This window comes from Selaginella moellendorffii, unplaced genomic scaffold, assembly GCF_000143415.4.
Source record: "Selaginella moellendorffii unplaced genomic scaffold, v1.0 SELMOscaffold_19, whole genome shotgun sequence".
NCBI classification, from domain to species: Eukaryota; Viridiplantae; Streptophyta; class Lycopodiopsida; order Selaginellales; family Selaginellaceae; genus Selaginella; species Selaginella moellendorffii.
In genome coordinates this window covers 2,198,358-2,226,094 of record NW_003314280.1, presented here as the reverse complement: position 1 = coordinate 2,226,094, position 27,737 = coordinate 2,198,358, and the positions used below count along the sequence as shown (strand labels likewise).

Below are 27,737 nucleotides of genomic sequence, written 5' to 3'. Positions count from 1 at the left end.
CGGGATGGCTGTAAAGAAACAGCAAGAAAACTACTACTGGACGAGCGTATTTATAGGCACATGGAAGGTTCGTGGAAGCCTTTCCAATGGGAGGCTTCGTGGAAGGTTCGGTACCTATTCGTACTGTTCTTTTCTTTGTACATATCCGGCGAGTGAGCATTTTGCAGCGCACTTAAGACCGAAAAGAAAAAAGACGACCATGATGCGAGCAGACAGGTACCTTCAGAGTGCCGAGTTGGAGCTCTCGCGGCGCAACACGTGGATGGATGCCCCACACGACTTAGCTGAAGATCCACAGAAAGAGAAATTTGAGGGAAGAGAAATTTACCTCTATCATCACCGACTTTGTGGAGGACTACTCGCCATGCGGGAAGTTCCCGGGATCTTGTGGGGAGTATGACGTGTGTACAGCTCTCTCTTTCTCTTTTTTGTACAAAAAAGAGAAAGGGATCTTTTTTGTACCTCACACCAAGTCACACCAAGTTGAGGCCCGGGCATACTTGCATGTGAACATTCGAACGCAACCAGATTCGAACGGGTATCGAACGTTTAATACTCATTTAATTTATATAATTAAAAAATAATTAACTGTTACTAAACAAAGTTTAACATAATATAATATAAGTTTAATCTAATCTTCAAACATCGCTACAAGGCCTTGAAGATGAGCTCGAGTGGTCGGGATTTAAGGGATTCTCCAACGCGCTTTAACTCAAATTCGCGCCACGTGTTCTCTTCCGCACATCGTAGTGAAAGCATTAGAATCTCTGGCGGCCAATTGTTGGCCAAGAGCAAACATCAGCGCGATTTGACTTGTCACATCAAATCCTTTTTACTACTTTTTACTTCCAAACAGAAACCTCTCAAAGCCTTGGTAGGGTCAAAGAAAAGTTATCTCTCAAGCCCACTATCAAGAAGCAGAGATATGTGGAAGAGCATATTAAAAAAAACATCGCTACAAGGTCCTCATCATGTTGTTTCAGTTGTAATCTTTGGGTTGTAATCTTTCAGTTGTAAGATCGACGGCCCTCATCATGTAGAGCCCAGGGTCTTAAGATCGACGGCGCTCACGACCCTACGACCACGGTGGTCACAAAGAAAAGGTACGTACGAGTCGGAGCTTCCACGAACCTACAACCCTTGGAGAATAGCATGCTACGTGGTTTGATAAGAGGCCATGTCGATTTTGTCACTTTCACCACCTTAGCATGAGAATTTTAACCATGACGAGAGTTATTTTAACATCACACAACACAAATTCAACCCGAACAAATAAGGACAATGAGCCCACGGGATTCGAACCTGGGACCTCCTAATCGCATCTCGGGAAGATTCCATTTATAGGTGCTTGCCCTCTCTCTCAATGAATGAAAGGCAATGAATGAAAGAGAGAGAGAGAGGGCACGCACCACTTCATTCATTACCGCCTCCCGTTAAACACCATCCTGATTCACTCTCTCTCCGCTTACCTGGCAATGATGTGGCATCAGGCCTTCGTTTTGTTTTATCTCCAGCGCACTCCCTCTCCCGTCCGTCGCCGCTGCGCACTCCCGCCCGCCCGCTCGCCCTCACGGCTCCCGCCCACTCGCCCTCACGGCTCAACACTTATGCCAAATTTCAATCAGCGCGCGCGTCTTTCTACGTGCTTTATGTGGCCAATGAGTGTCATGGATGACCATTAGGAGTGGTATACTTATGAAATCTTCTCACTAATTTAAATATATGCAATGTAAGTATATAAAGAGTTTGTTTTTTTATTTATTCTTTGCTAAAATTGAGTTTTTCGTTTAAAGAGCTTTTCTTTCTTGTCTTCCTCTGGTTAGTAAAAGGAGTTGCTTCTAAACTACTAGAAGCTTTTCTTTTACCTGTAATTCTTTCCACCAAAGGTTTTGCTTGCTTCAAGGATGTACCATAACTATCAACACGCTGTTGAAATTCTGCTGCAGGATGAATAAGATTGTTTGGCCTAGCTTTAAAAGTTGCAACCTTCTGCTGTATCATTTCTAAATCGTTGTCAACCATTAATAAAAAAGCTTCTTCATCAGGAAAATCTTGTAAGATATCCATCATTTTCTGCTGTAATGTCGCTTTTGTAACTTTTGATGGAGTGATATCTTCCTGCTCAAAGTTCATATCAATATTTAAAATTTACTTAGTGTAAATTACCTCTATAGTAGTCCTTAGCTAAATTTCTTGTTGATGTTGTATATTTTGATGGATATCTTCCTGCTCAATATTCATATATATTAGTATATAAAATATGCTAGTTTACCCCTAATATAGTCTCCAATTGAATTTCTTGCTCATGATAAACATTTTGATGGATGTTTTCCTGCTCAAATTTTTATAAGTATTTCAAAATTTTAATTAATAAGTGAATTACCTCTGTCATAGCTTCCAAGTCAAGTGCTTCAAAATCTTGATGACGATAAAATAAGTCATCTGACCCAGGTTCTAAGATTGCATGCGATTGTGATGGTTGAACCTCATAACTAGTTGTAGTCCAATCGGTTTTTTCTCCTTGTTTTAATATAATAATTTTTGCTTGATGCTTGCAAAAGTTTCCTTTGGTTGCCCACGGACAATTACACCAAGTCGAAAAAGCCCAATCACTGTGTCCTTCAACTCCAACAACAAGACACAATATAGCTGGATCTAAAGAGGATTGTACATAGGATTTATAAATATTGTCCTTATCGAATTTTACTTGAGAGTCATTAATATTTCTTGCTTTAACAATCGCACCATCGATTAGTTTTTCATATGCATGGTTTCGGATAAAACCATGATCTTTGCAATAACTAGTAAACCAGTACCTCGCATAAACTTTAGTAGTAAGTTGATGAATTGCCCAATCCATCCTTCAATTGCGAGCATATTTTTTTTCGGACGAGAGTATAGCTTTCATATTTGCATGGAATGCCTCAATCGAACTATTTGTCTCCTTGTTAGCATGAGGGAAATTTCAAGTTGCAACAACCCACATATCTATCAAATATAGATTAAAATAAATTATAAAAATTAAAATATTGATTCACTTACCAACTTTGTCTTTCCATTCGTCTTGAAAATACTTGATAAAGGCTACTTCATTTTGAAAATCCACCTCAAAATGTTCAATAAGTTATTTAATCTCAGCTCGCATAATATTATCATCATGAAAAGCTGTATGAATTAAATGATACATAATATCTCTGAGACATTTCCATATTTCCATCCTAATATCCCAAGATTTCACCTTACAAATAATATGTTTGAGCTAATTCCTCCTTACATGCCAAATACATAATAGAATTTGACAATCAAATGTAGCTCTATATAGAAGAAAACAATTAAATTATTTCATATCAAATTAATTACCTTATAGCATTAATCTATGCTTCAGCATCATCAATCATTATCACCCATGGTTTATAATTTGGTATGTGTTCTAAAACTCATTTTTTAAGAGCTATCGTGTTCTCCTTTCTCACTAGAAGTTAAAACCCATGCAATTGGAATACCATTTCCATGATAATCAAAAGCAAGCATGGTGTATAATGGAAACTGTAAATTATTAGATATTATTCACTTAAAAATGAATGAAAATTTTACCTTGTAGCGATTAGTTCCAAAAGTTGCATCAAGACTCAATAAATTATTATTTGAAAAGTCCACCATCTTTTGAAGTTGCCAAGTTGTTTGAATCCCAATAGTAAAACAATCTTTACCTCGATCACCTTCCTGATAGAAAAATACTTTCTCGGGATTTGTGTTCTTCCAAATACGTACACTCTGTGCATCATTCTCATGTAATCAATAAGTTGAAAGTGAATACTTCCTATGCAGATTGTTAATATCCTGCATAGTTAGAAAATCATCTCAATGAAGAGGTTCACTAGCTGATTTGTTCCTTCCCACAATCTGTATATGCTCATTATAAATCTGATTTGATGTGAAATCTTGTTGAATCATATGAATCACCCAATGTCAAATATCTGCTGAAAGCTTCTAAGGAAATAATGACTTTCCCCCAGTTGGATCAAGTTGACCATGACAAGGAATCCCATTCTTATCACAATGCTCTCTATGATAATATGTAATTTGCACATAATTAGGCCATTTGTAAAACTGTTTGACCAAAAAATTGCAAAGGCAACCACGCTTATTTGAACTTCAACTTGGTCTACTTCCAAGTCCTGACTTTGGTGTAGATTCAGCAATCATAATAAAGGATGTTTCACAAGCATCTTGTTTTCCATATTCACACCAATACCTGTATCAAGAAGTTAGTAATTATATTTTGTTAAAAAGATATACCTAATTAATGATAAAAAGCTTGTGTTTTTGGGTCGTTTCAAATCTCTAAGATCATAATTTTTGTTAGAAAATCGCCAAAAATCCACTCGATCACCCCTTCTCCTCTCACCATCTAAAAACTTGTTTACATCCTTCTGTAATATATACACAATAGGAGCTATAGTTTCATTTGATTTAGACAAATTCCAATCTAAATCATCTGCACAAAAATAATCCTTTTCATGGAATTCTTGCACCTCATCAAGCCATGAGGGATTTTAAATGATTTTCTTGAATCAATATGAAGTTGAATTGATTGCTTACCTCTGGAAATTGATGTGCTGCTGCCATGCTTGATCATAAAAGAAACAGAAACGTTTTTAGGTCAATTGTGGGGCAACAATCGTGAACAGGGTGCGCTGATTGAAATTTGGCTAAGTGTTGGGACTGTGGCCACGTGGAAGTAATTTTAGGGCGCACGCTGGGCGCGGGGGCGGGTGGGAGTGCGGGCGGGCGGGCGGGAGCCGCGGGCGGGAGTGCGCAGCGGCGACGGACGGACGGGAGAGGGAGTGCGCTGGAGATAAAACGGCCTGATGCCACGTCATCGCCAGGTAAGCGGAGAGAGAGTGAATCAGGATGGTGTTTAACGGGAGGCTCATTCTCTCCTTGGCTCTGTCGAGTACATCGTCACTGGCGGTAATCAAGCCCACTATCAAGAAGCAGAGATATGTGGAAGAGCATATTAAAAACAACATCGCTACAAGGTCCTCATCATGTTGTTTCGGTTGTAATCTTTGGGTTGTAATCTTTCGATTGTAAGATCGACGGCCCTCATCATGTAGAGCCCAGGGTCTTAAGATCGACAGCGCTCACGACCCTACGACCAACGTACGGAGCTTCCACGAACCTACAACCCTACTACATATGCTAGTCCAGTAGTAGTTTTCTTTGAAAGCCATCCCGTGTTCTCTTTCTTTAGAGTGCTAAGCCAAGCTTCTCTTCACACTTCCCTACGTGAAAGAATGCAGCGATTTAAATATCTACTCCTCACGTTAACTCTGCTGCGGCGCTAGTAATTCACCAGGAATTACCACTGATGCCCTCAGAGCTGTCCACTTCTTTCTACGCTAATACTTGTCCCGACTTCCCCCAGATAGCTAGAAGCGTGATTCGCTCTGAGTTTGCCAATGACAGCCGATCCTCTGCATCCATCCTCAAGCTCCACTTCCGTGATTGCTTTGCTCAAGTAAGTACTCCAATAAGTCCCCGTTACTCATTTATTTGGCTGTCGCTCAGGGCTGTGACGGATCGCTGCTCCCCCAGGTAGGAGATGGACGCTCCACCAAGGGACTCAAAATCATCAACAATATCAAGCGCGCCGTGGAGACTTCATGCCCGGAAACTGTATCATGCGCCGACATTCTTGCTCTGAGCGCCCGGGAATCCGTCATAGCCGTAAGTGAGGTCTCCATTGATTTGAGTTACAAATGCTTTCTTCTCTTTCGAATTTTGCAGCTTGGTGGCCCGTCATGGACAGTAGAGTTTGGCCGACGGGACAATCCCAGCTCCACGAGCGTCGCTGCCGCGGTGGACGCCATTCCCAGCCCAAATCTCACCGCAACGCAGCTCAATGAGAGATTCCAAAAGCGGGGCCTTTCCAAGCGTGATCTCGTAGCGCTCTCAGGAGGCCATTCCATCGGCCAGGCCCAGTGCTTCACATTTAGCGCCCGCCTCTTCAACGGAACCACAGGGGATAGCATCGATCCGGCCCTCAAGTCCCGACTCGAGAAGAATTGCCCTCCAACAGCCCCAAACAGATTGAACAATTTGGATCCCTCCCCCACCACGTTCGACAACTTGTACTTTCGAGCTGTCCAAGCGAATCAGTCGCTCCTCTTCTCAGACCAGCAGCTGTTGCAGAGTGATCTGGCGGGCTTTGTCAAGGAGTTTGCGGACAATCAGAAGGCATTTTGTACTGCCTTCGCCAATGGCATGATCAAAATGGGTAGGCTCTCGCCTCTCACGGGAGGACATGGTGAAATTCGAGCCTCGTGCTAGTTTTGTTTCCTATACATCTATTATTTATAATTCGACATCTCGTTTCACCTCTTCCTTTGAATCATTTGGCCAGAGAGATTGTAGAGCAGCTCTTCCCTTGCAACCGGCATCGTCGTGCTCGTGTCGTGCTCGTAAGGACCGGAGCGGAAATTGGTTGCAGTTTCGCGTACATGGCCACGAGAGCGCTGGCGATGTCTTGGAGGCCGCACGATGGATCTCCCGACCCCGTGCTACGCAGCCGCTAGCAGCGAGTGCAGGGGAACCAAATACAGCCAAGAGCATCAAGAGCCGATACAAACTAATCGCCATCATTATTTCCCGGCGTAGACCCAAAATCGTCATTTGTTTCCCTATTACAAGGAATCTTCTGGAGGCGGCAGGCGCTAGCAACAGCATCACGACCGATCGAAATGCCACCGAGTTTGTGGGTCAACCGACCTGGGTAAATAAGTCTCGCACATAGCGACACGAAAGTTCTTCCAACTAATGTCCTCTCTCTCTCTCTCTCTCTCTCTCTCTCTCTCTCTCTCTCTCTCTCTCTCTCCGCGCAGGTAGCAAGGATCGCCGGAGCTCTCTGGCTCGTGGCACTTGCTTACTGGCGACCATGGAGGTTCCGGAATCTGGACAGGCTCAGCATGGGATGGCCTCTCACTGGGGAGCTCATTCCTTACGTGACGATTGCTCGCTCCAAGGCTCCTTACGTCTTGGGAAAGAAGTACCTATACAATGATCTTGTTGCTGGATTGTGAATGCTGATATGATCTTTATTATGATCTTTTTGTGGAGAGGTATGGGACGGTGTTCAAGACGAGCTTGCTCACGGGTCACGGACGTGGAGGGCGTCAAGTTTGTGCTCCACAACGAGGGGGTGCTGTTTGAGTCTGGCCACCCTCGATCGCTCAAGGACGTGCTGGGAGAGCACGCAATGGTCTTCCACCACGGCGAGCTCTACAAGAGAATGCACGCCATGCTCAAGAGGTCTGTGAGCTCCACGCAGTACCTCACTCGCCAGATGGACCTCCTGACCAAGTAAGGGATGAGTACGTGGAGCAGGAGCACCAAGACCTTGCTCCCAGAGGGTAAATTATTCTCCAGCATAAATATTCTATGATCCTGATATTGTGATCATGAAACACAACTTTCAAGGATCACCTGGGAGTGGTGGCAGCCGCAGTTGTTTTCTCACTCTCCTTGCCTAGTTCGTCTAACTCGGCGCTGGAAATCGATCGGGTGTCTCTAGCCAATCAAGCAGAGGTAGGACGGGATTTAGTGGCAGGCGCCAGCAACAACATTACGAGCCGATACTACAAGACCAAGTTTCTCAAAGGTCACATCAGCATCAAGAACTTTCATGATAGGAAACTAAACCTGGTCCCAGTAATTCCCCATGGAATTCCGGTCCAGGCTTTCTTAGCTTTTCTGGTGTGGGAAATTTCCTGGTTTATAAATCACGAGTTACTTCTGGTTCGAAACTGGTAGGTGAAAGTGGTCACACTGCTCGCTCACTCACTTGCTCTATTTGACGGATGTGAGGAGCCAGAAGCTTGTGTAGGAAGTCAACGTGCTCCGACTCTCCTTGTAAGTTCTCCCACTGTATCAAAACACACATTTTTCTCCACTACAACAAAGAAAAAAAAAAATTCATAGGAAGCAGAGATAATCTTCCATCCAGCAGCCTCCAGCAATCTATGCTTCAAAACAGTGTGTCCCAGAAGTTCTCCTATCACAAAAAGAAAAAACATCCTAATGGCCCGTTGACCTAGATCGCAACTTTACCGCCCTTCATGGCAAAATCCAGAGAATAATCCGCATCAACGTACTCGGGGATCCGGGGAAGAATTTTGAAATCTTCAGCACGGAGAATGCGACTGCCTTCCAGTGCACACCAAGAACCTCTCAATATCCTTTTAAGTGGACTTGCGAGAGCTTCTCTCCTTTTCCCAGGCACCCGGAGCCCGCTTCTCTATCCTGCCAAGCTGCAAATCCTTCCCTTCCCTCTTCAGGGCCAGCACAACCTGGTATAGCTGTGTCAGCTGCAACATATGCTTGTGCTGTCCCAGCTGCTCAAACGCGCGTATCTCCTTGCAAACGTGAGCGAAGAATGGACCCTGGAGTTGGCCGAGAACAGCATAAGACCACACGATGCTCCAGAGCTGCTCGATCGATAGCTTCACGGGGAAAGATTCTCTTGGAACTGTTCTTCACCGAGCTCTGGAGAACCTTGTTCTTGCTGAAAAGCCGATGAGTCCAGGAAAGAATCCAGAGGCCGAGCCATGCACCCGAACGACCAAAGAAGCTGGGCCAGTTCCTGTGCTCGAAACTCCTTGGAAACTCTGCTCGCAGCGTCCATGAGCTTCTCAAAGAGTGCGGGCGAGCTGTGCTGCATGGAAGCAAAAGCTCCGGCAATGTTCTGGGATTGAACTCGTCAACCTTCGCCAGTGCTGCTCGAGCGATTATCTCCATCTCTCCGCGGTAAAGAAGGTGGCCTCCAATCTTGGAGATAGGCAATGTTGGAGACGCCCTGTGCGTTGCATTCCAAGCAACGAGCTCGGCCACGTCACACTGCCTGGCGTACTTGAGCCTTCTCGTCTCGGACATGGACAGCGTCACCATATGCTTGGCGATCCTGTGAAGAGCAGTGGCGACGTTGATGGAGCTCAATCGAAACCTTCCTTTCACTCTCTCGATCGTCTCCAAAACTTCTTCCACGTCCCTCGAGTCGACCAAGTCCTGGTTGAGACGAATTTCCAGCAGCCTTGGATCTTTCAAGGCCGCTCGCCATCATCTGACTCTTCACCACCTCCTTCCTCTCGACGCTCCCCATAAACCACTGTCAACTCGGTCGTGAGCTCCTCCTCGCCCTCGTCACCTTCGCTGTCGCTGTAGCTTTGCTCGATGTTCATGTAGCGCTCCCTGTGAGCGTTAAATCTCTTAGCCAGCGCTTTGAGCTTCTTTGGATCGACCGGAGTGGAGCCTGGAGATTGCTGCTCGCATCATCGTCCTTGTCTTTCTTCTTTTTGGTCTTAATCGCGCTGCGCGATTCCTCCAGCTGCAATGCAGCCTCGGCACCTTCCTCCTTGGCCCTGGTCTTCTTCTTCTTCTTCTTCTTGGCCTTCTTCTTGGAGATTCGCAAATGCGGGGGCAGTAGGCCCTGGAAATCCTCGTCGGTGAACTTCCGGAAGCTCATATCCTGAATCACAAGCTCCCGAGCTCTAGTCGCCCAATCCAGCTCGCCCGCCTTGCGCCGCTGCCTCTGATCCTCCTCCTCCTCCTCCTCGTCATCGTCGTCAAAGAAATCCGGCTTCACTGGCGCCGGACGCGATGGCGCCGCGGCATTCGCACCCAACCAGGGAAATCGCCTCACCTGCGATCGCTGCCCTGCCGCCAGAGCAGCGATGAGCGCGCTGCGAGCACTTAGGGCTGGGTAACACATCTAACACGAGAAGATTTTTTCGCTAGATAAACGAGCCAATCAATCAGAAAGAATGGGCGATTTTTTATTTGAGCACTACATCACCGCGATCATTCGATCCACCGGTGGATTCCTCGCAATCAATCATCCAAAGAGAAGAATCAATGTCCAGTGTACATGCGGGCAGAGGGCCAGCGCCCCGACGAGGCCATACGCGGAGCACCAGATCATGCCCTCGAGCAACAGGCTGACGAGCGCGCTGATCATCTCAGACGATCGACGAACGAAATCACTACCCTAAAACCATCTGACGGCCCATTCCTTTTCCTGGCAAGTGTCTCACTGACAGGCGATTTAGGGCTGGAAAGGGTAAAGTAAACCTGGCCGCGTCCGTACGTGGTCAGCGGCACAGAGACCGTACCGATCTATGTCAACGGTCAGCTTTGGTCCAGGGCAAACTTTTTGACCATTTGCTGTGGCGAAAAGAGGATGCTTCCAACTTCCAGGCGCAGACAAATCAAGGGCGAGCTACATACTAGCTGCATCGCAAAGTCCTCTGGATCTTGGGAATTTTAGTCGATTCAAATGGAAGGATGTGACCCCGCGAAAGACGACGTGATCCTCCGCGCTGGAAAGAAAGAACGGATCATCCAATCCAACCGTGCTCCTCTTTTTTTTGTATGTGTTTGAGTGTGTGAGAGAGATGAGATTGGCGAGACGAGACAGACACCAACGAACGATTTGATTCGATAAACATTATTTTGCATATATTTATTTGTGCTCCTCCCTCTCTTTTTTTCATGGTACATGTACATCTGTTCTCTTGTGTGGTTATTCCAATTTTGCAGAGGCCCACTTTGATAATATAGAGGACATTGATTGAGGACATGATAATCGGTACCACCACCACCGCCACAAAAAAAGGAGTTTTGCAAGGCTGCCATCGACCGTGGATCATTTTCCTCTACTAAGTGGAAGAGATAAAAATCGTTTTTTTCGGTGGCTTGAGCTCGATCAGCAGCAGTTTGTGGAATCCTCTTGACGAATCGATCGCATGAATCAATGAGATGGAGCTAGAGACGATAGAGATCACAAAGAACCTTTAAGCAGCGCCGACGGCGATCGGTGTGAGGTGATCGCCTACCATCCTCCTCTGCCAAATGGGAGGAGCCGCCAGGAGTCTATCCTGGAGCGGCTTCTCCTCCCACAGGATCGGGGTGGAAGAACTCGTGGGATGCAGCGTCGCCGCCGCGTAGCTTGGCGGAGCCGCAAGGCTCGGATTCCTGTCCGGAGCGCCGAACTCGTCGCTCCAAAACTCCCGCCCCCGATCGAAGTTCCTCTCGTAGCTATCGGTGCTGCAATAGTTGAGCGGCTGCTGCTGGGGGTGGAAGCACAAGCCCTCGCGGACCTTCCTCGATCTCGCCCTCACTCGCCGCAAGAACTGCTTCCAACGCGGCGGCCTCACGTAGCACTCCGCCCCCCGCCCCGGAGCGCCACCGCTGCCACCGCTGCTCTTGAGAGGATTACCTGGGGACACGACCTGCGAATACTCCGATGCGTTGAGATTCCAGCCGCAGAGCAGCCATTTCTTCACGAAATCCACCACTCTCTGGGATCGCGCGGCGCTGCTGCCGCTGCTGCCGTTACCCGGCGATCCCCCCTGCTTCGCGGCTGTCGTCTCCCAGGAGAGAGGAGAAAGAACCTTGTAGCTATTCCCAAATCCCATCGCTCGCGCGCTCGTCCTAGCTATAGCAACGGATGATCGCCCGCCCGGACGATCGCCCAGCGCCTCTAGGGCAACGATCCTCCCCTCTCTTCCTATCTATGCAAGAGAGCGAGCAAAAATATGAAGCCAAGCTGTTTTATTATATATGCCAGTTAGCTAAAGCGTGTACGACGGCTTCACACTGTGGCCCAAACTATTTGTGGCCCACAGCCCGACGGACGAGAAGACGAGTGACAGCCACCGCCACGCTGGTGCGTACGGCACCAGACTGTTGTTGCTGCAAAGCTTCGCGTCTATCCACATGTGCGTTGGTAGACAGTCACCACGGGTGTTGCGCCAAGTGGCAGGGCGGCATTGGCAGGGGGTCTCGCGCCAAAGTTTTTAAAATTTCAAACACCAGCTAGGGTTTGCTCCTCGTCCACTTCGTCGCATTTGGCAGCTGCATGATGGAAGAAAAACTGAAGGTTTGGGAACAGGAGCGTTGAAAAAAGATTTGGCGTGCGTTGTCCAAGAACAATAAAAAAAACTTCTCCCCAATTTGTTGACACTTTGTGACCATATGCTTCCCATGACCTTGGAGAAACCCTCTGTGATTCAAGGAGAAACCCGTCTGGGTTGCTAAGATTGACCTGCCCAAGTCTTTGAATGGCACCCGAAACAAGAAAACGCGTTGTGATGTTCACAGTGTTCACGAACTTCTTCCGTCTCATGAAACTTCCCAGATGGATCGATCTCAACAAATCCTTTACGGCGCTAGCATGGAATTCGAGAGCACTACGTAGGGACCGGATCGGCCAGGCCGGAGATCCATGAGCCTCGGTCCAGCGGGAGCTCCGCTCACCGTGAGCGTCAGCCACTCCACGTCGTCGGGAAAGAAAGGCATCGTCTCGATGAGATCTTGGGCGAGGAGGAGCTGTCCCGTGCGGGCCAGGAGATCGACCATGCACGAGTAGTGGACGCGCTCGGGCGTGGATCCGTGATCCGAGCTCATCGCCGCGAAGCAGTCGCGCCCGGCGTGGATTGATCCAACCCGGCTGCAAGCGATGAGCACGCAGAGATGCGAGATGTCGTTTGGGAGGAATCCCTCGAGCAACATCGATTGAAAGAGCTGGATCGCGCTGCCGCGCCCGTCTTGATCGCGCTGGGAGAGCATGGCGAGGACGACGTTCCAAGAGACCACGTCCTTCTCGGGCATGGTTGCGAAGATCTCCATAGCGCGACCCGGGCGGGAATTTAGCGCGTAGGCCGCGAGGAGAGCATTCCAGGCGTAGACGCTGTGCTCTGGCATCGCATCAAACACAGCCTTGGCAGAGTCCACGTCTCCATTCTGCGCAAATGCGGTCACCATAGCCGTCCCAGCAAGATCATCACGATCCGGCATAGAATCAAAGATTTTCTTCGCTTGTTCTAGTTGACAGAGCTGCCCGTTTGCCACCACCATTGCCGTCCAGCACACGATCCCCACCGCCGGCATCAGATCAAGCAGCTTCTTTGCTTTTACCAAATCCCCTGTTTGGGCAAGTGTTGAGATTGCGATGTTCCAGGAAATCACGTCGCGCTGTGGCATCGATTCAAAGAACTCGCTTGCGCGATCGATTTGCTGCCCTTGCGCGTAAGCTGTAAGCATAGAGTTCCAGGAAACGATGCTGTGGCAGGGCATTCGAAGGAAAGCTCCTTTGCTAGGCTCAAGTTGTTCTTGCTGCGCATATGCTCCAACGAAGACGTTCCAGGACACTACATTCCTTTCCGGCATGGAATCAAACAACTGTTTTGGACAAAAGAGATCTCCCCTCTCGGCAAATGACGCCATCATAGCCGTCCATGTCACAACGTCGCGCTCCGGCATCTTATCAAAGACGCTCTTCGCGTTCTCAAGATGCCTGTTCTGGGCATTTGCCGCCATGACTATGTTCCAGGAGAAGGAGTTCCTTGCAAGAATGCCATCGAACGTCTGGCGTGCGATCTCCGGGCAGCCACATCGTCCGTACAGCTGGACGAGGAGATTCGCGGTGAAGGTGTCGGATCGAAGAGCGGTAGCGAGGATCCGGGCGTGGAGCCGCCGCGCGGTGGCCAGATCTCGGCATGCCTGGAGCTGTGAGGCGAATTGGGCCTGGAGGCGCTGCTGATCGCTGCCCAGAGGGAAAGAAAACCGCCCACCAAGCAGCGAGGACGAATGGATCGAGCGCCGCCCATAACTCGAGGACGAAGAAGATCGCCATTGTGTGACCCATCGCATCCAACAAAACCTTGGAGGGAAACTTGGATTGATCCTATACGATGGACAGATTTTCACGGGGAAGGGACGGTCTGGAAGTTCTGGATGAGATCTCTGATCTCGTCGTCTTTAGCCCTGTCCAATGCTGTTCTTCCCTCGCCGTCTTTCACCGTGTAGCTAGCTCCAGCGCGAAGAAGCTCCTCGATTTTGGGCTTATCTCCCTCGGAAGAAGCCATGAGCAAAAGAATGTCCACCGGATGGAGACCCTCGTTGAGCAGCGCGTCCATCTTATCGTAGGATCCCTCGGTCGCCAGCATTCCCATGTAGTTGAAGTACTGTGGATCAAAACCAAAAGAAAAACGAGAAAGAACCATGAGAACAAACATTCCAGGAAAATCTCTGACCTGTTCGACGTCGTCCTTGTTGAAATCGTCCCTCTTCTGGCTGCCATAGATTCCAGCTCCTTGCGAATCCAATCCCCGGTTCCCGAATTTAAACCACGCCGAGACCCGGGAGCCGGATGGATTGGCGAGAACCAGGCGCTGTTGCCGCCTCCATGACACCTGCGACGTACCCAGAAACGCAGATGGAAGCGTTGCTCTAATTGCCAACGCTTGGATGCACGCCGCCATGGCCTCAGCTCCAAAAGCTTTAGACTATCCTAAAACATGATTCTTACCAGCTAAAGATCCATGCAAGTTAAAACATATATTGCCTCATAGTGAAAGTTGAAAATCTAGAACCTTGCTATTCTGGAAGTCTAGATGTCTAAGGTTCTAGACTTTCAAGTTTCACCAAACATAGATTCCAGGATATATGTTAAAATTTCTTATAGATTGCAACAGCTCATAACAGCTCTAGAATTCTCAAGCCAGGGGCTTGAAGCGCTTGAGGTGGACGAGAACCACAGTCTTGTTGTCAACCTCCAAGCTCATGCTCTGCATCCTGTCGCAAAAAAAGGCGAGCTCCATGCTCCCCTGCTGGTACTGGAACGCTCCACCACCTCCATGCCTCTCCCGGTGCTCCTCCTCCTCGAGCAGCCAGTCATGCACGCTGGGACAGATGCTCTCCACGCACTCCCGCGGCACCCCGTCCGACGCCAGCACCAGGAACTCGCATCCACCATCGCGGAGATCAATCTCCACAACCTCGGGAACAGCCACCACGGCCTGCTCCTCGGGCTCCAGCTCCGCGTTGCTCTTCCACATGAAATCACCCAAGGCCCGCGTCATCTGCAGCCCAAACTGGCCCTTCTCGCCACGAGAGTTCACGCTGCCAATCTCGAGCCACTTGTTCTTCACCACCGTCGCCCCGGCCCTGACCGCCCTCTCGCAGTCCCCGGGCATCGTCTCGGGCTTGTGATCCCTCGTCACCGCCACGGCCTCGTTTCCCCGCCACAGCGTGCAGTGGCTGTCCCCGACATGCGCCACGAAGAGCCTGTCGTCCAGGATCAAAACGGCAGCCGCGGTAGTGCCGCAATTGCCAGCGCCCGCCACCTCCTTGTTGTCCTCCGCGAGCTTGCGGAGCTCCTCCGCGCCGGCCGGGCTCTGCATGGCCCTGTCCATCTTCGCGAACACCTCCCGGAGGCCGCGGGCAAACTCGCGCTTCTTGTAGTGTGGGTCGGAGACGAGGCGCCGGTGGAGGTGCTCGGCGCAGTAGCGCGCTGCCGCGCAGCCGCCGTGGCCGTCGTAGAGGGCGACGAAGGAGGAGGAGGCGTCCAGGTCGGGGACGCAGGCGTAGGCGTCCTCCATTTTGGGCCTGGGACCTTGAGTCGCCACTGCTCCCACCCTGATCCTAGAGTTCTCCATGACTACCTTGTGGACGCGATCGCTCTTCCAGTCCTTGAACATGTCCAGCGGGCTGGGCGATGGTGCCGCTGCTGCTGGACAAGGTGCCGGTGCCTTCTTGCCCTTCTGCGTCTTCTTCATCGCTACTTGATACCCTAAAACGTTTCACTGTGATTGAATTTTAAAAGGCAAGAGCGCCATGTGCGTTTATAACCTTAACATGTATTGGTCGCAGCCGTCCGTTTCGACGGCAGAGATGATGATTAATATAAAGTAGCGTAAAGGTAAAACTACAGATTTTCTAATAAAGAATATAATGCAAGGTAATCGCAGCCGTCCGTTTCGACGGCAGAGATGTTGATCCCGTATAAAGCTCCCATCCAGGGGTCAAGAGCCGCACGCCAAGGTGGAGCGGCCGATCGCGATCCTAGCGGCGGCAACTGGCGGCGGCAAGGATCGCGGCAAGCACGGCGGAGGAAACCTAGTGGAACGCCGGCAAGCCGGAGCGGGGACGAGCGCGGCCAAGCAGGAACTGGCAACGAGTTGGGATGGAGGACTGCAGGGGCTGGTGATATGCGAGGGAGAGATCGCCATCAAAGTTGCCAAGCGGAAAGACATCCCGTACGACGCGATCAAGATGGAGGTGGAGGCGCAGAGGGCTGTTGCCAGGAGATCGGTTCATCGCCGGAGGTGATCGCCTTCGCCCCAAAACAGGCACTGCTCCAGCGCGTGGACGAAGAGATAAGGCCTCTCGTGCTCAAGCATCTCAAGCGCATTAACGCTCCCGTCATTGTCATGCAGAGGTTGCCACCCATCGAGGAGGAGGCTGTGGAGTCCCTCTTCCAGAGGACCTACAAGATCCCATTCTCGCAGGCAAAGCAGGACAGTGACGATCTTGGAGACCGGGCTTGGCTCTACACGTTCACGGAGCATGAGCGCGACAAACTCCAGGTGATAAACGAACCGGTTGTGTGTGCTTGTGATGTGCAGGAGGTTTTCCCTCACCTGGAAGCCAGCAGCGTCGCTCGGAGCGTCGGGGAGCTCTTTGCTCGCGGCGTGTTTGGAGAGGGCTGGAGATTCCGCGACGTCCAGCTGCATCTCTCCGGGAGGAGCATATGGATCCTGGATTTCGGGCTCTGCTCTCCTTTGGACATGGATCTTGGAGATGCTGGCGCGTTCAAGGCGATTGTGCCCGCCCAGGCGATAGCAGCGGACCTCCAATATCTCCAAAACCGAGGTAAGGAATCTCTAGGAAAAGAATGGCTAAAAAAACGTTTGAGTGTAGAGGAGCGAGAAATATGGAGGGAGTTTGAGACAGCAGTCAAGGAGGCGGCTGGACGCTACGACAAGGACGCGGGCGCTTCATCTTTAAGAGTACCGCTTTGTTGGATAGTTTCTAGGTCGCGGAAGGGCTACGGAGAGCTCAGGTATCATTCTTTCTTGGCGCCATTTGTAACCTTCTTCCCCCGCTGTCGCGTCCGAATGCTGCGTGCTTTGAAGAGAGAGAGAGGATCGAATGCGAGATCTATACTCTAGAAGATTGGTCTTTGTGGACAGCTGGTTTGTTCTCTGTTTGCTCCTTTGGTTTAGTTTCTTATAAACAGGCCACAGCTTCGAAGCTTTCGGCCCTTTGGTATACGCTTATATGAAACTCTTTAATTGTCAACCAAACTGCAGTCGACCACTTTCCGCTTCCTTTCAGCGGAAGTGTGCTTACACACTCTTTTCCTGTTAAGTCATCGGCAATTGTAACCTTCCAAGTGTAGTCTTCGTAGACAATTCCAGCTGCTATTCATCGCTCTCATCCCAAGGGAGCCAGGATTGACCACAGGATGATCCAGGCTATCGCTCTCATTCTTTTCCTTTGTCCTGTTTGTTCTTAACACTTCGTTTCCAGCTCGTCCTGCATCTTGGATGAGATTTATAGCAGGAATGAAAATTTCTCAATCCAGAAAGCTGCTAGGCTCAAGCTTCTTGGTTTCTCGGTATGCGTCCTTTCATTTTTCTGTTTTTATTCTGTACGTCCTTCCTGAGCTCCATGTTCTTCGAGTGGCGCTTTCTTAGCGTTTTGTTTCTTTCGACCACAGCTTTGAAGAACCTTTTGGCGGCAGTAAAGTACTTCCTTGGCTACTCTTGGGTGGATCTCCGCTTTGGTGGAGGGTCGGGGAGCTCGTCCTAGAGCAAGTTTTCTACTGGAAGTAACATCAGAATTGCTTAGCAATGTTTATGGTTTATTTACACAAAAACATTCCTAAAGCATGGAATCGAGTTTTGTTTCTTGCGGAGATATTACGTCTGCTCATAGTAGCACTTCCTCTCATTTTGATGTAGTCGCTTGCAAACAACCTTTCACCTTAAGTAAATATAAAGGACACACAAGTGCAGAATCAATTATTGGCTTGAAAGTGAGTTGCTTTTGTCCACGTTTGAAATCAGAAGGCACTACACAAGTCTAAGCCAAATGGTAAGTCTAAACTAAACTTTACAATATTTAAGATTCCAATGCATGAGGGCAATGGTTCTGGAAGTGGTACCATTTGCCATGAACCCTGTTGACTGAGGTTATAAGTCACTAGCATCGCTTGCTTAACATGAGAAATGCAATAAATAATATTGTTGTCGATGTTTGCAGACTTTATGAAGGGGAATCTTGCAGAAATGCTTTCTGGTGCCCAGCTAATCAGAACTACATTCTCACCTCTTATTTCAAAGAGTCCAAATAAGTGAGTGCCATTTTTTCCAAGCAAATAGAGCTTGCCATCCCAACCAAAGAGCCTAAAACACCCTTCAAGTACTTCAGACCCCAGCTTCAAGTAACGGAGTGAAAGAACCTCACCATTGTCTGCACAATAACTCAGTAGCGCCACCTTGCTTTTGGATCCAATGGAATGGATGATGTTGTCACAAACAGTGGAGGAGGATGTGACAAACTCCGCAAAATCCTTCTTGAGATCCTCCTCAAGGTGGTTACAGAGCAGCCATTCTGACTTCCAGGAGCAGAGGACTGCCGTTTGAACGAATCTCCGCACCCGAAATACTACTCGATAGCCCTGTTCATGATCCACTAGAGTTGCAATCTCTGGATCAAACTTTGCATATGGCAGTTCTAATCCATGTGCTTTCCACTTATTGAAGAATGGGTTCCCCACCCAAAAGCCTCTGCCTTCCCGGACCAGCACCAGCCCAGACTGGGAGACCGCCTGGATAAATTTGGATGGAAATTCACTTACCCAGACCCAAGTGGCATATGTTACAGAAAGGCCAGCCCTCTTCTTTTGATGATGGCAATAAGATGTAAGGCGATGGATCCCTGTAGCGGACTGAAAACCATGGAGAGTCAATTATTTGTTTCCAAGCCTTGCAAACACGCTCTCAACAGACTCGGCCCAGGAAGCCTCAAAAGGATATCTACATGCTCCATCACCGATCAAGAGGAACCTTTTGTTTGTTTGCCTTTTAAACTCAAGGCACAGAAGGACTGGAAGAGCGATCCCGTAGTCATGAAGAACTCTGGATCACGGTGGGAGCCAGGCCCAAAACGGAGGACGCTCATCTGCGGATCGCCCTCCGGGAGGTCATGCATGTCTCGGGGCCACGAGAGAGATCACATGCCCGGGGACTGCGAGGGGGCGCACAAGCCCGAGACGATGCCCGGGGACTGCGAGAGGGCGGTCAGGGCCGGGGCGACGGCGGTGAGGAACTAGGGGCTCGAGATTGCCAGCGCGAGCGTTCGGGGCGAGAAGAGCCAGTTTGGGCTGCAAGTGAGGTGGCCTTGGGCGATGTCATGTGGAAGTCCGAAGAGCAATGCCGGTCTGGGGCCCGCGGAGCAGGCCGTGGTGGCTGTTCCCGAGGTTGTGGAGATCTAGATTGATCTTCGCGATGGTGGATGCGAGTTTCTGGTGCTAGCGTCGGGAGAGCATAATTCCCAGCGTGCATGACTGGCTGCTCGAGGACCTGAGTAGTGGGAGAGGCACAGCTTACCGGGGGCATGGAGCTCGGCTTTTCTTGCGACAGGATGCAAATGAGCTTGGAGGTTGACAACACCTGTGGTTCTCAAGCGCTTCAAGCCCCTTAGCTGTGAAAGAACATGACATCTAGCGCTAAGTTTTCATCAGGAATTGGGGTTCTAGATTTGTAATGTGCTCTGCTTCTAAATTATTCTTCACCGGTGTTTGCATAGCAAGTATGATCATTTCATATCATTTTTATCTTTGGGTAGTAGAATTCTAGTAAACTGTATTTTGAAAGTGATAATAGCAAATGTTATATCAGTTCTATCTATATGCTGTTCTGGTGCTCAATAAGAATTTTTGTTTGATATTTTCATTTTATAATCCTTTCAGGATGTTCACTCCATCTAGTTGACGATTTCCTTTGCGGGATCTTTTGCTGGTCTCTTGCGCTCAAAGCGCAGGTGAGCAAACTTTGCACCCTCCTTACCCAGGCCCCATTACATCTGAGATGTGGATTGGAAAGTGGAAAAAATATTAAACAATTTAAACACTTTAAAGGTAAAATGAATTTCATGTAACAAAAATAAAAGTCACAAATTACATTTTCTTAGGTTAGGGTTGGTGATGGAGCATGTAGATATCCTTTTGAGGCTTCCTGGGCCGAGTCTATTGAGAGCGAGAGCTGTTTGCAAGGCTTGGAAACAAATAATTGATTCTCCATGGTTTTTAAGGCGCTACGAGGATCCGTCGCCCTGCATCATATTTCAAAAGAAGAGGGTGAGTCTTTGTTGTGTAACATTTGCCACTTGGGTCTGGGTCAGTGGTTCGAGTTAGAATTTCCATCTACCTATATCCAGTCGGTCTCTCAGTCCGGGCTGGTGCTGGTCCGGGAAGGTAGAGACTTTTGGGTGGGGAACCCATTCTTCAATAAGTGGAAAGGGCACAGATTACTGCCATTTTCAGATGATTTTGAGATTGCAACTCTAATAGATCATGAGCAGGGCTATCGAATTGTATTTCGGTTACATGAGTGTATGCAAATAGCAGTCCTTCACTCCTGGAAGTCGGAGTGGTTGATCAGAGAGCACCGGAATGGGGATATCAGCAGGAAGGATTTTATGGAGTTTATCACGTCCTCTTCCACCGTTTGTGACAATCATCCATTCCATTGGATCCACAAGCAAGGTGGCACTGCTGAGTTATCGTGCGGACAATGGTGAGCGTCTTTCACACCGCTACTTGAAGCTGGGGTCTGAAGTACTTGAAGGGAGTTTTACGCTCTTCAGTTGGGATGGCAAGCTTTACTTGCTTGGAGAAAGAGGCATTCATTTATTTGGACTCTTTGAAGTAAGAGGTGAGAATGTAGTTCTGATAAGCCAGGCCCCAGAGAGCATTTCTGCAAGATTTCATGTCATAAAGTCTGCAAACATCTACAACAGTATTATGTACTGCATTTCTCTTAATCGAGCAATGCTAGTGACTTACAACCTCAGTAAACAAGATTCATGGGAAGTGGTACCACTTCCAAAACCATTGCCTCCGTACATGTGAAATTTACTTTAGACTTACCATTAGCTTAGACTTGGAGTTTCTTTTGATTTAGAAATATGCAATACATGAGGTGTTCTACCTTTTCAGTTCACCGTGCTATCACCATACCTCTACATCTCTTTGATATATTTAAGGTGAAAGTATTTATGCTATGAGTGGTTCTTTTCTAGGATTAATTTTTACCTCGATTTTCCAGATCTTCATCTGAAAAAGAAAAGAAAAGGCATTCCAAATCTCGACAAAGGTCAATTCATGCAGCTTGGTTGAGGCATGCTCAAAGACGATTTTAATAGTTTCATATGTAAAGAGTAAGAGCCAGCTACCTTTGCTTGTCCATGCCTATACCAAAGCTTCGATGCTGCTCCGTTCACAAAAACTGTATCAACTTTTTCTTTGAATTAACCTTCCTTATAGAAACCCATCCTGGTAAGAGTTCCTACTTCTTGTTGCTTTTTTTGTTCTCACTAATCTCTAGGAGCAACTCATTTTACCTAGACATGTATTGTGAGTAGCACATGAGCAATAGACTAACCAGACTAGACCAGCATGAGCTAAGCAAGTATCTAGCACCAGCTAAGTAGCATAGATGAGCAAGTAGTGATCCAACTCTATATAGAAACACAGTGGTGTAGCAATCCAGCTCTGGCAAGTAACAATCTAACTCCATCTAGCAATGTAGCAGTGTAGCCAAAAGCAAGTAGTGATTCAAGTCCACTTGTAGTTATAAGCATAAAAGTGCATATTTCAATTAAAGATCTTGTTGTGGTATTGAGATGGATGATCTCTTTAGAAGTTTGAATTTCCATTTAAAGTTTTATATTTGACTCTATTAATTGGTTAAGGGTTTTGTATCACATGTTGAGTTGATATTTCCAAACAACATTTTAACATGAGGGGTAGAATGTTAAAAGAGTGGGGCTTTCAGGAAGTTGTAATATGAATTTGCAAAGAAATATGATGAATTATAAATAACTAAAGTGAATAATTTAAAATTTGAATTAAAAATGGTTTAAGAGAGTTGAAAATCTGACTTCAAGAGCTTATAATAGTTTTATAATTACAATCACTAATTCAACAACTACAACCAATTTAACTCTAGTTATGAAGATTGTAAACAACCAAAGGAAATAACTTGAAAAATGATCCATGGGGTTCAAATGTAAAGGGAAAAGGCCTGTGAATAAAAGTGGAGTAACGAGATTTTAATACAATCGAAGTGCTTTATAAATTGAGTGATAGTTTAGATTTAAATTTAATTAATGATCCAACTTTTTTATAAATATTTATTAGTGTTATGTGGCAATTCTGGAACCACATAGAAATTAAATGTGGCAATGTTAATAAACTGTTATGACATAGTAAATAAATTTAAAAAATTATATATTGTGAAAAATAGTGATACAAAAGGTTATAAATCTAAATTTAGTTATAATTAGATCTTATATAAATTTAGAATTTTATTTCTCTCTTATTCACTCTTTTTTTTCAACATTTAATGAATCATGACTAAAAATCTAAAATAAATGAATTATCTATAATGAAGCTTGCTAAAAAAACTAAAGAATGATAATTCAAGTGATTATTATAGTAAAAGTGATACCCTAAAATTACCTTAGCCTTTTTATACAAAAATATTTAACTATTTTTGAACTATGTTTAAATCACAATAAAACTAGCTATAGAATTTTTATAAATAAACTTTAAAAAGTTTTGATCACTTTACTAATTGTTTTACTTCAGCTTCCAACTATCTCTATAAACAGGTCCCTAAACCAATCATAGCTGCTTTAAAGTAATTTCAGAGAACTTTTATAGTACCTCTTGGCATAGAACAGATCCTCGCTTCCATCCATAAGTTCCCACCAGATGTATCTACGTTTTGGAGTGTCTACATTTCAGCCAGCGGAATAAAATATAAATTTGCCACAAGAGCAGAAGCTCTAAACGTTTTACATGGGCCCAATCAGCATTATGAATGGTGATGTTTCTCGCAGCGGCCCCAGCAAGTAGCTGCAAAACAAAGTAAACATTTCCTAACTTTATGAGAAGCTCTGGTGAGTTACCTGTCTTGAGGTTTATAGCAACTAGCTGACCACCCTATAGGTTAAGAACATTACCAGGAAATCGATTACAGTAGCTTCTTTAGATGGCAAGTTGGTGCTTCCATCAGCACTTTTTCAGAAAGCTCCTTCACCATCTGAAGACATATGAGCGAAGTTTAAGAGCCGTCCGCAAGATTTTTGTGCCATGACTGGGGGTTCAGCGTCCATCATCAATCTTCAGAGGCTTCTTGGTTTATTGCCACTTCACCGCTCCCTGAAACTTGGAAGAACTCAAGATGTGGTGGAATATCATATCTATTTCTTGCCCCCATTCCCCCCCCCCCCCCCCCCCACCCGAAACAAGGCAAGTCAGACAAGCAATCATCCTATACCCGGATCTCTGTAGGGAGAATCACGCTCTTCGCTCTCAACAGAGACGGCCATCACCAACCCTAACCATCTGGTTGCTATCCTGGAAGTCGGGAAGAGGCATGATTTTCCGCATTGCCTCTTCCGTCCTTCGTGACGATATCATCCATGCAAAAGCCAGGTAATAGTACTGAGTTAACGTGCAGACAATGGCAAGCTCCTTTCACTCCGCTACTTGTTATGAGCTCTTGAGTTGGGATCGCAAGCAACGCATTTGCAGTTTTAATAAGCATGGCACCAAAAAGCATTTCAGGTCTGCAAACATCTACAACAATATTATTTATCGTGTTACGCAAGCGATGGTATTGACTTACATCGGATTCATGGCCAGTGGTACCGCTCCCAGAACCATTACCTCCGTTCATTGGAATCTGAAGTATTCTAAAGTTTAGTTTAGACTTACCATTTGGATTGTAGTTCCTTTAGATTTTCTTTTTTTTTTATCTCTCTGCGTTGACAGTCCTCAATCACAGCACTGAATAATCTTGTATTTACCGCAAGAAACAAAAGCTTCGATTGAGGAAATTTTGCGTAAGTCATAAAATCTTCAGAATAGACATGCTCAATCAAAGTGGGAACAAAGGATCTAGGCCACTATAGTAGAAGAAAGAAAGCGCCATTCTCTAGCCAACGGAAGAAGAATATGGAGCTCAGGAATGACACAAGAAAGATATAACAGAAAAATCTTAGAAAGGAAGCAGAGAAGGACGATTGACCTCGCCTGTGAAATGCGACAGCTTTCGGGATTGAGAAATTCTCGTTCCCACAATAAATCAGATTGCAAGTGAGGAGCACGGGGACTGACGAAGATGCGGCCGACATTGCAAAGATAATCCAAATTGCATGCTTGCATCCATCAATCTCATGTTGACCGCGGGACTATTAAAATATCATATAAATAGAATGATCCGCTATATTCCAATCGGTCACATTCTTTTCATTTATCCTGTTTGTTCTTAACACTTTGTTTTTGGATGACTTCTTGGCAATGAGAACGATGAATAGCAGCTGGGAGACAGCTGCAGTGAAAGAAAAAAGAAGAAATTAAAAAATAAAAAGAAGAAAAGAAAGAAAAAGAAAAAAAATACATATAGCAAGCATAGTATCAGCCAATCGCGTTCAAATAAATTCTTCCTCTCATGAATCTGAGGTCACTGAACGCAGAACTGCCACTACAACAAACCATGCCATCGAGAAGAACGTTGTTTGGAATAAGCCTGAACTTTGAGTTGTTTATCCTTGTTTTGCTCATTAGTTATCACACGTAAAATCGCCATTTGGGTCTGGGCAGTTGAAGCTCCGGGAAGGCAGAGCCTTTTGGGTGGGAAACCCACTTCCACCATCCAGAGTTCTTGCCCCGCTGTGGAGAAAAGGTCAAGCAGTAGTGGGAACGGCACATCTTAAGGCTGCCATTTACAACGCTTGAGAGTCCAGAAGGTTGCAACTAGTGGATCATCGAGTAGTATTTCCGTTGCGTAGTTTCATGGAGGCGGCAGTCCTCAGCTCCTGGAAGTCTGAGTGGCTGGTCACAGAGCACGACCATCATGAGGATATCAACGAGGATTTCGCGGAGTTTGTCACAACCTCTTCCCTGGTCTGTGACAACATCATCCATTCTTTGGATGGGAGAGAAAGGCGAGGTTACTAAGCTATCGCGCGGACAATGGGGAGTTCCTTTCACTCCACCACGTCAATGAAGTACTTTAAGGGAACTTTAAGCTCATGGGTTGGGAAGGCAAGCTGAACTTGCTTGGACAGAGCAGCACCGGCGTGTTTGAGCTCTTCGACTAAGAGGGGAGGACGCAGTTATGATAAGCCGGGCACCAGAGGACATCTCTCCAGAACGTTTCTTCACAGCTTCCATAAATATTCACAAGAATGTAATCTACTGGATTCCTGATGCTTGCCAAGCAATGCTGTGACATATGACCTCAATAAACAGGACTCATGGCACTCCCAGATCCATTGCAGACTCCTATACATTAATAGAATTTAGCTTATTAGACTCACTCCAAGAGTACCATATAGAAAAAATCACCACGAGAACTTCACAACGTCTCTACTTCAGTAACAAGAACAAGGAATAAAAAAACGCATTCAAGTTATACAAGCTTCCAACTATCTCTGTACACCGGCAGCTCAGAGAGGTTCCTCCATCTTTAATCACCTGGGAAATCGATAGCAGCTCAAGTACTTTCAGAGAACTTTTAGAGTACCTTGACATAGAAGGGATCCTCGCTTCCATCCATAAGTTCTCGTCAGACGTATCTAAGTTCCAGTGTATCTGCATTTAGCAAGCTCTATCAAGTTAAGAAACGTATTTACCTGCGCTAGAGCATAGATTGCCCGGACCACACGAAGGTAATCCGGTCCCAGAGCGGTCACTACAACATCAGCTATAAACGTTCCCCATAGACTGCAAAAACATAGATTTCACATGAGAATGGAAGCGCTAAACATCTCATCTTACATGGGGCCAAGCAGCATCATAGTGCTACGAATGGTGATGTATCTCGCAGCGGCCCCAGCAAGTAACTGCAAAACAATGTAAACACTTCCTAGCTTTGTTAGAAGCTGTGGTGAGTTACCTGTCTTGCTGCAAGCATTGTCACGCGAGACTCGAGTTTTGTAGCAACCAGCTGACCACCCTACAAGAGCTGCGACTATTTAAGAACACTACCACGAAATCATGGTCGATTACAGTGCCTTTTTTAGAGCTTCTCTAGCAAGTTGGTAACGAGCAGCTTCCACCAGCATTTTTCCAGAAAGCTCCTTCGCCATCTGAAGACAGGCTAATTTATATCCGAAAACATCACAGGATCGTACCAATCGTTGGAGCGTGGACATTGTGAGAGCGCTTCCACCCTGTCGCGTTGGCGTAAGGTTAGACAGATAATCCAAGGAAGGAAAAACACAAACTTTAAAAACGGCGGACACGAGCTCACGGCCTCCAAGTTTGAGAGCTGCCGCGAGATTTTTGCGCCATGACCCAGACTGGGAAGTTTCAGCGTCACTCGGATCATCGTCAATCCTCAGAGGCTCCGATGGACTGAAAAAAAAAAGTCAAGAGCGGCAAGAATAGCATGATTGCTTGCCTTGGAGATTGTTGGAGGAGGAAAAGAAATATCTCGGCTTCTAAGTCCTCCGTAGGAAGTTTTAGGGAGCACGGGATTTTGAGTTTCTGTCGAACTTGTAAAAGAACGTCCCTGTATCTGGGCCTCCGACCACTAAACGGTAGTACAACAATTAAAAAAGAAACACTTGCTCCAAAGCAATGCACTTACGTCACAGTAGATTTGGCATCCGCGGCTAGAAACAAAAGCCTCGATTCCAACCGTTCCAGTAAATCATCTCGTTTTTCTTCCCCGTCCTCGGAATGCCGAGGACTAGAGCCATCGCCCTGTGCTACGGACTTATAGACAGGACTAAAGAAGCTGTGATTTTTTTCGAGCTAGTCAGCCCTCTCCGAAAAGAGCGTTTCTAGATTCGTACCTCTTGCCATAGAGAATGCTCGAGAGCTCAGAAAGCTCCACATCGCTAGCTAACTCAAGAACAGTATGGAGCTCAGGATCCACAGCAGCTGCCAGGGACGAAAATGTAAGAAACTCATACACAAATGAAATGTTTTCTACGAAGAAGGCATGCATACCGAGAACCTGGAGCCTGTGCTGTTGGTGTCCCAATCGAGGAAGTCTCGTCCTCGTAGACCTCACGTCCAGGAAGTGATGGAAGAACTGACGAGAGCTCTGGAGCTAGAAAGGCTAAACTAATGAGGACAAGCAACAAACTACAGGCGTGGAAGAACGAACAAAAGGAATGCGCGCGCAAGGAAGAATGCGAGGAGTGAGTACCTCGATGTATGGGCTCCTGCTCCGGTGGAATCTCGGCAGCGGCGAAGCCAATCCACATAGCGCCATGGCTCACCACTGCATTTTTAGGGTTCTTCGTCTAGGGCTGCTGGTGACCAATTCATCCGCATTGCGATCTCAGCTCGCGTCCAACAGCAACAGCAGCAGTGTAGAATCTATTGCCAGGGCGTCAATCCACACCAGCAGCCCCGGCGGCGGCAATCCGCGGCGTTGGACAGGCATAGGGCTCGCGCGATCACGGAAACTAGATTGTAAAACTTGACTCATAAATTTTAATAAAATAACATATATTCAAGTGTATGTTAGGCTCATACCCTTTAGTGCAAGATTTTCTCCAAAAAGAAGATCAGTGTGATTTTCTCCATTAGTGTGCTTTCATGCTAATGAGTACTCTATTAGAATAAAAAGTTATATAAT

The 27,737-nt window shown here is 46.9% G+C and overlaps 5 protein-coding genes and 1 pseudogene across 6 annotated transcripts; 1 reads left to right on the top strand and 5 right to left on the bottom strand.

The window, feature by feature from the left end:
- Window positions 1-4,827: 4,827 nt before the first annotated feature.
- LOC9651014 (peroxidase 15) lies at window positions 4,828-6,388 on the top strand. The gene is made up of 3 exons (XM_002972584.2): window positions 4,828-5,524; window positions 5,575-5,733; window positions 5,794-6,388. Exons 1-3 carry the CDS (start codon window positions 5,375-5,377, stop codon window positions 6,334-6,336), a joined length of 852 nt encoding a protein of 283 aa, XP_002972630.1. The 5' UTR covers window positions 4,828-5,374; the 3' UTR covers window positions 6,337-6,388.
- Window positions 6,389-7,777: 1,389 nt separating this feature from the next.
- Window positions 7,778-9,117, bottom strand: LOC9651013 (annotated as a pseudogene).
- Window positions 9,118-10,493: 1,376 nt separating this feature from the next.
- LOC9651011 (pentatricopeptide repeat-containing protein At4g02750) lies at window positions 10,494-14,331 on the bottom strand. The gene is made up of 2 exons (XM_002972354.2): window positions 14,094-14,331; window positions 10,494-14,024 (listed from the first exon to the last, which is right to left on the bottom strand). Exon 2 carries the CDS (start codon window positions 13,708-13,710, stop codon window positions 12,220-12,222), a length of 1,491 nt encoding a protein of 496 aa, XP_002972400.2. The 5' UTR covers window positions 13,711-14,024; window positions 14,094-14,331; the 3' UTR covers window positions 10,494-12,219.
- Window positions 13,764-14,321, bottom strand: LOC112340411 (protein LHCP TRANSLOCATION DEFECT-like). Its single transcript, XM_024677167.1, has one exon. The coding sequence runs from the start codon at window positions 14,319-14,321 to the stop codon at window positions 13,764-13,766; it is 558 nt and encodes a 185-aa protein (XP_024532935.1).
- A 173-nt stretch (window positions 14,332-14,504) lies between the features above and the next one.
- LOC9651708 (probable protein phosphatase 2C 60) lies at window positions 14,505-15,632 on the bottom strand. Its single transcript, XM_002972353.2, has one exon. The coding sequence runs from the start codon at window positions 15,615-15,617 to the stop codon at window positions 14,556-14,558; it is 1,062 nt and encodes a 353-aa protein (XP_002972399.2). The 5' UTR covers window positions 15,618-15,632; the 3' UTR covers window positions 14,505-14,555.
- Window positions 15,633-25,429: 9,797 nt separating this feature from the next.
- LOC9651706 lies at window positions 25,430-27,620 on the bottom strand. Of its 2 annotated transcripts, none has more exons than XM_024677557.1 (13): window positions 27,303-27,620; window positions 27,101-27,203; window positions 26,944-27,031; window positions 26,736-26,885; window positions 26,547-26,678; window positions 26,371-26,500; window positions 26,278-26,316; window positions 26,158-26,232; window positions 26,040-26,099; window positions 25,922-25,986; window positions 25,777-25,867; window positions 25,668-25,719; window positions 25,430-25,618 (listed from the first exon to the last, which is right to left on the bottom strand). In XM_024677557.1, exons 1-13 carry the CDS (start codon window positions 27,366-27,368, stop codon window positions 25,611-25,613), a joined length of 1,059 nt encoding a protein of 352 aa, XP_024533325.1. In that variant the 5' UTR covers window positions 27,369-27,620; the 3' UTR covers window positions 25,430-25,610. The 2 variants fall into 2 exon arrangements, with proteins under 2 accessions (XP_024533325.1, XP_024533326.1); XM_024677558.1 differs by having other exon boundaries at window positions 27,101-27,197.
- Window positions 27,621-27,737: the final 117 nt, after the last annotated feature.

What these genes read in the sequence shown, in the direction of transcription:
- LOC9651014 (XM_002972584.2), top strand. Translation starts at nt 5,375, where the DNA reads ATGCCCTCAGAGCTGTCCACTTCTTTCTACGCTAATACTTGTCCCGAC. An exon ending in TCCGTGATTGCTTTGCTCAA is followed by an intron (nt 5,525 to 5,574) that starts GTAAGTACTCCA and finishes GCTGTCGCTCAG; the next exon opens with GGCTGTGACGGATCGCTGCT. An exon ending in CCCGGGAATCCGTCATAGCC is followed by an intron (nt 5,734 to 5,793) that starts GTAAGTGAGGTC and finishes CGAATTTTGCAG; the next exon opens with CTTGGTGGCCCGTCATGGAC.
- LOC9651011 (XM_002972354.2), bottom strand. Translation starts at nt 13,710, where the DNA reads ATGCGATGGGTCACACAATGGCGATCTTCTTCGTCCTCGAGTTATGGG.
- LOC112340411 (XM_024677167.1), bottom strand. Translation starts at nt 14,321, where the DNA reads ATGGCGGCGTGCATCCAAGCGTTGGCAATTAGAGCAACGCTTCCATCT.
- LOC9651708 (XM_002972353.2), bottom strand. Translation starts at nt 15,617, where the DNA reads ATGAAGAAGACGCAGAAGGGCAAGAAGGCACCGGCACCTTGTCCAGCA.
- LOC9651706 (XM_024677557.1), bottom strand. Translation starts at nt 27,368, where the DNA reads ATGGCGCTATGTGGATTGGCTTCGCCGCTGCCGAGATTCCACCGGAGC. An exon ending in TGTCCACGCTCCAACGATTG is followed by an intron (nt 26,233 to 26,277) that starts GTACGATCCTGT and finishes GCCTGTCTTCAG; the next exon opens with ATGGCGAAGGAGCTTTCTGG. An exon ending in CAATCTATGCTCTAGCGCAG is followed by an intron (nt 25,720 to 25,776) that starts GTAAATACGTTT and finishes ACTGGAACTTAG; the next exon opens with ATACGTCTGACGAGAACTTA.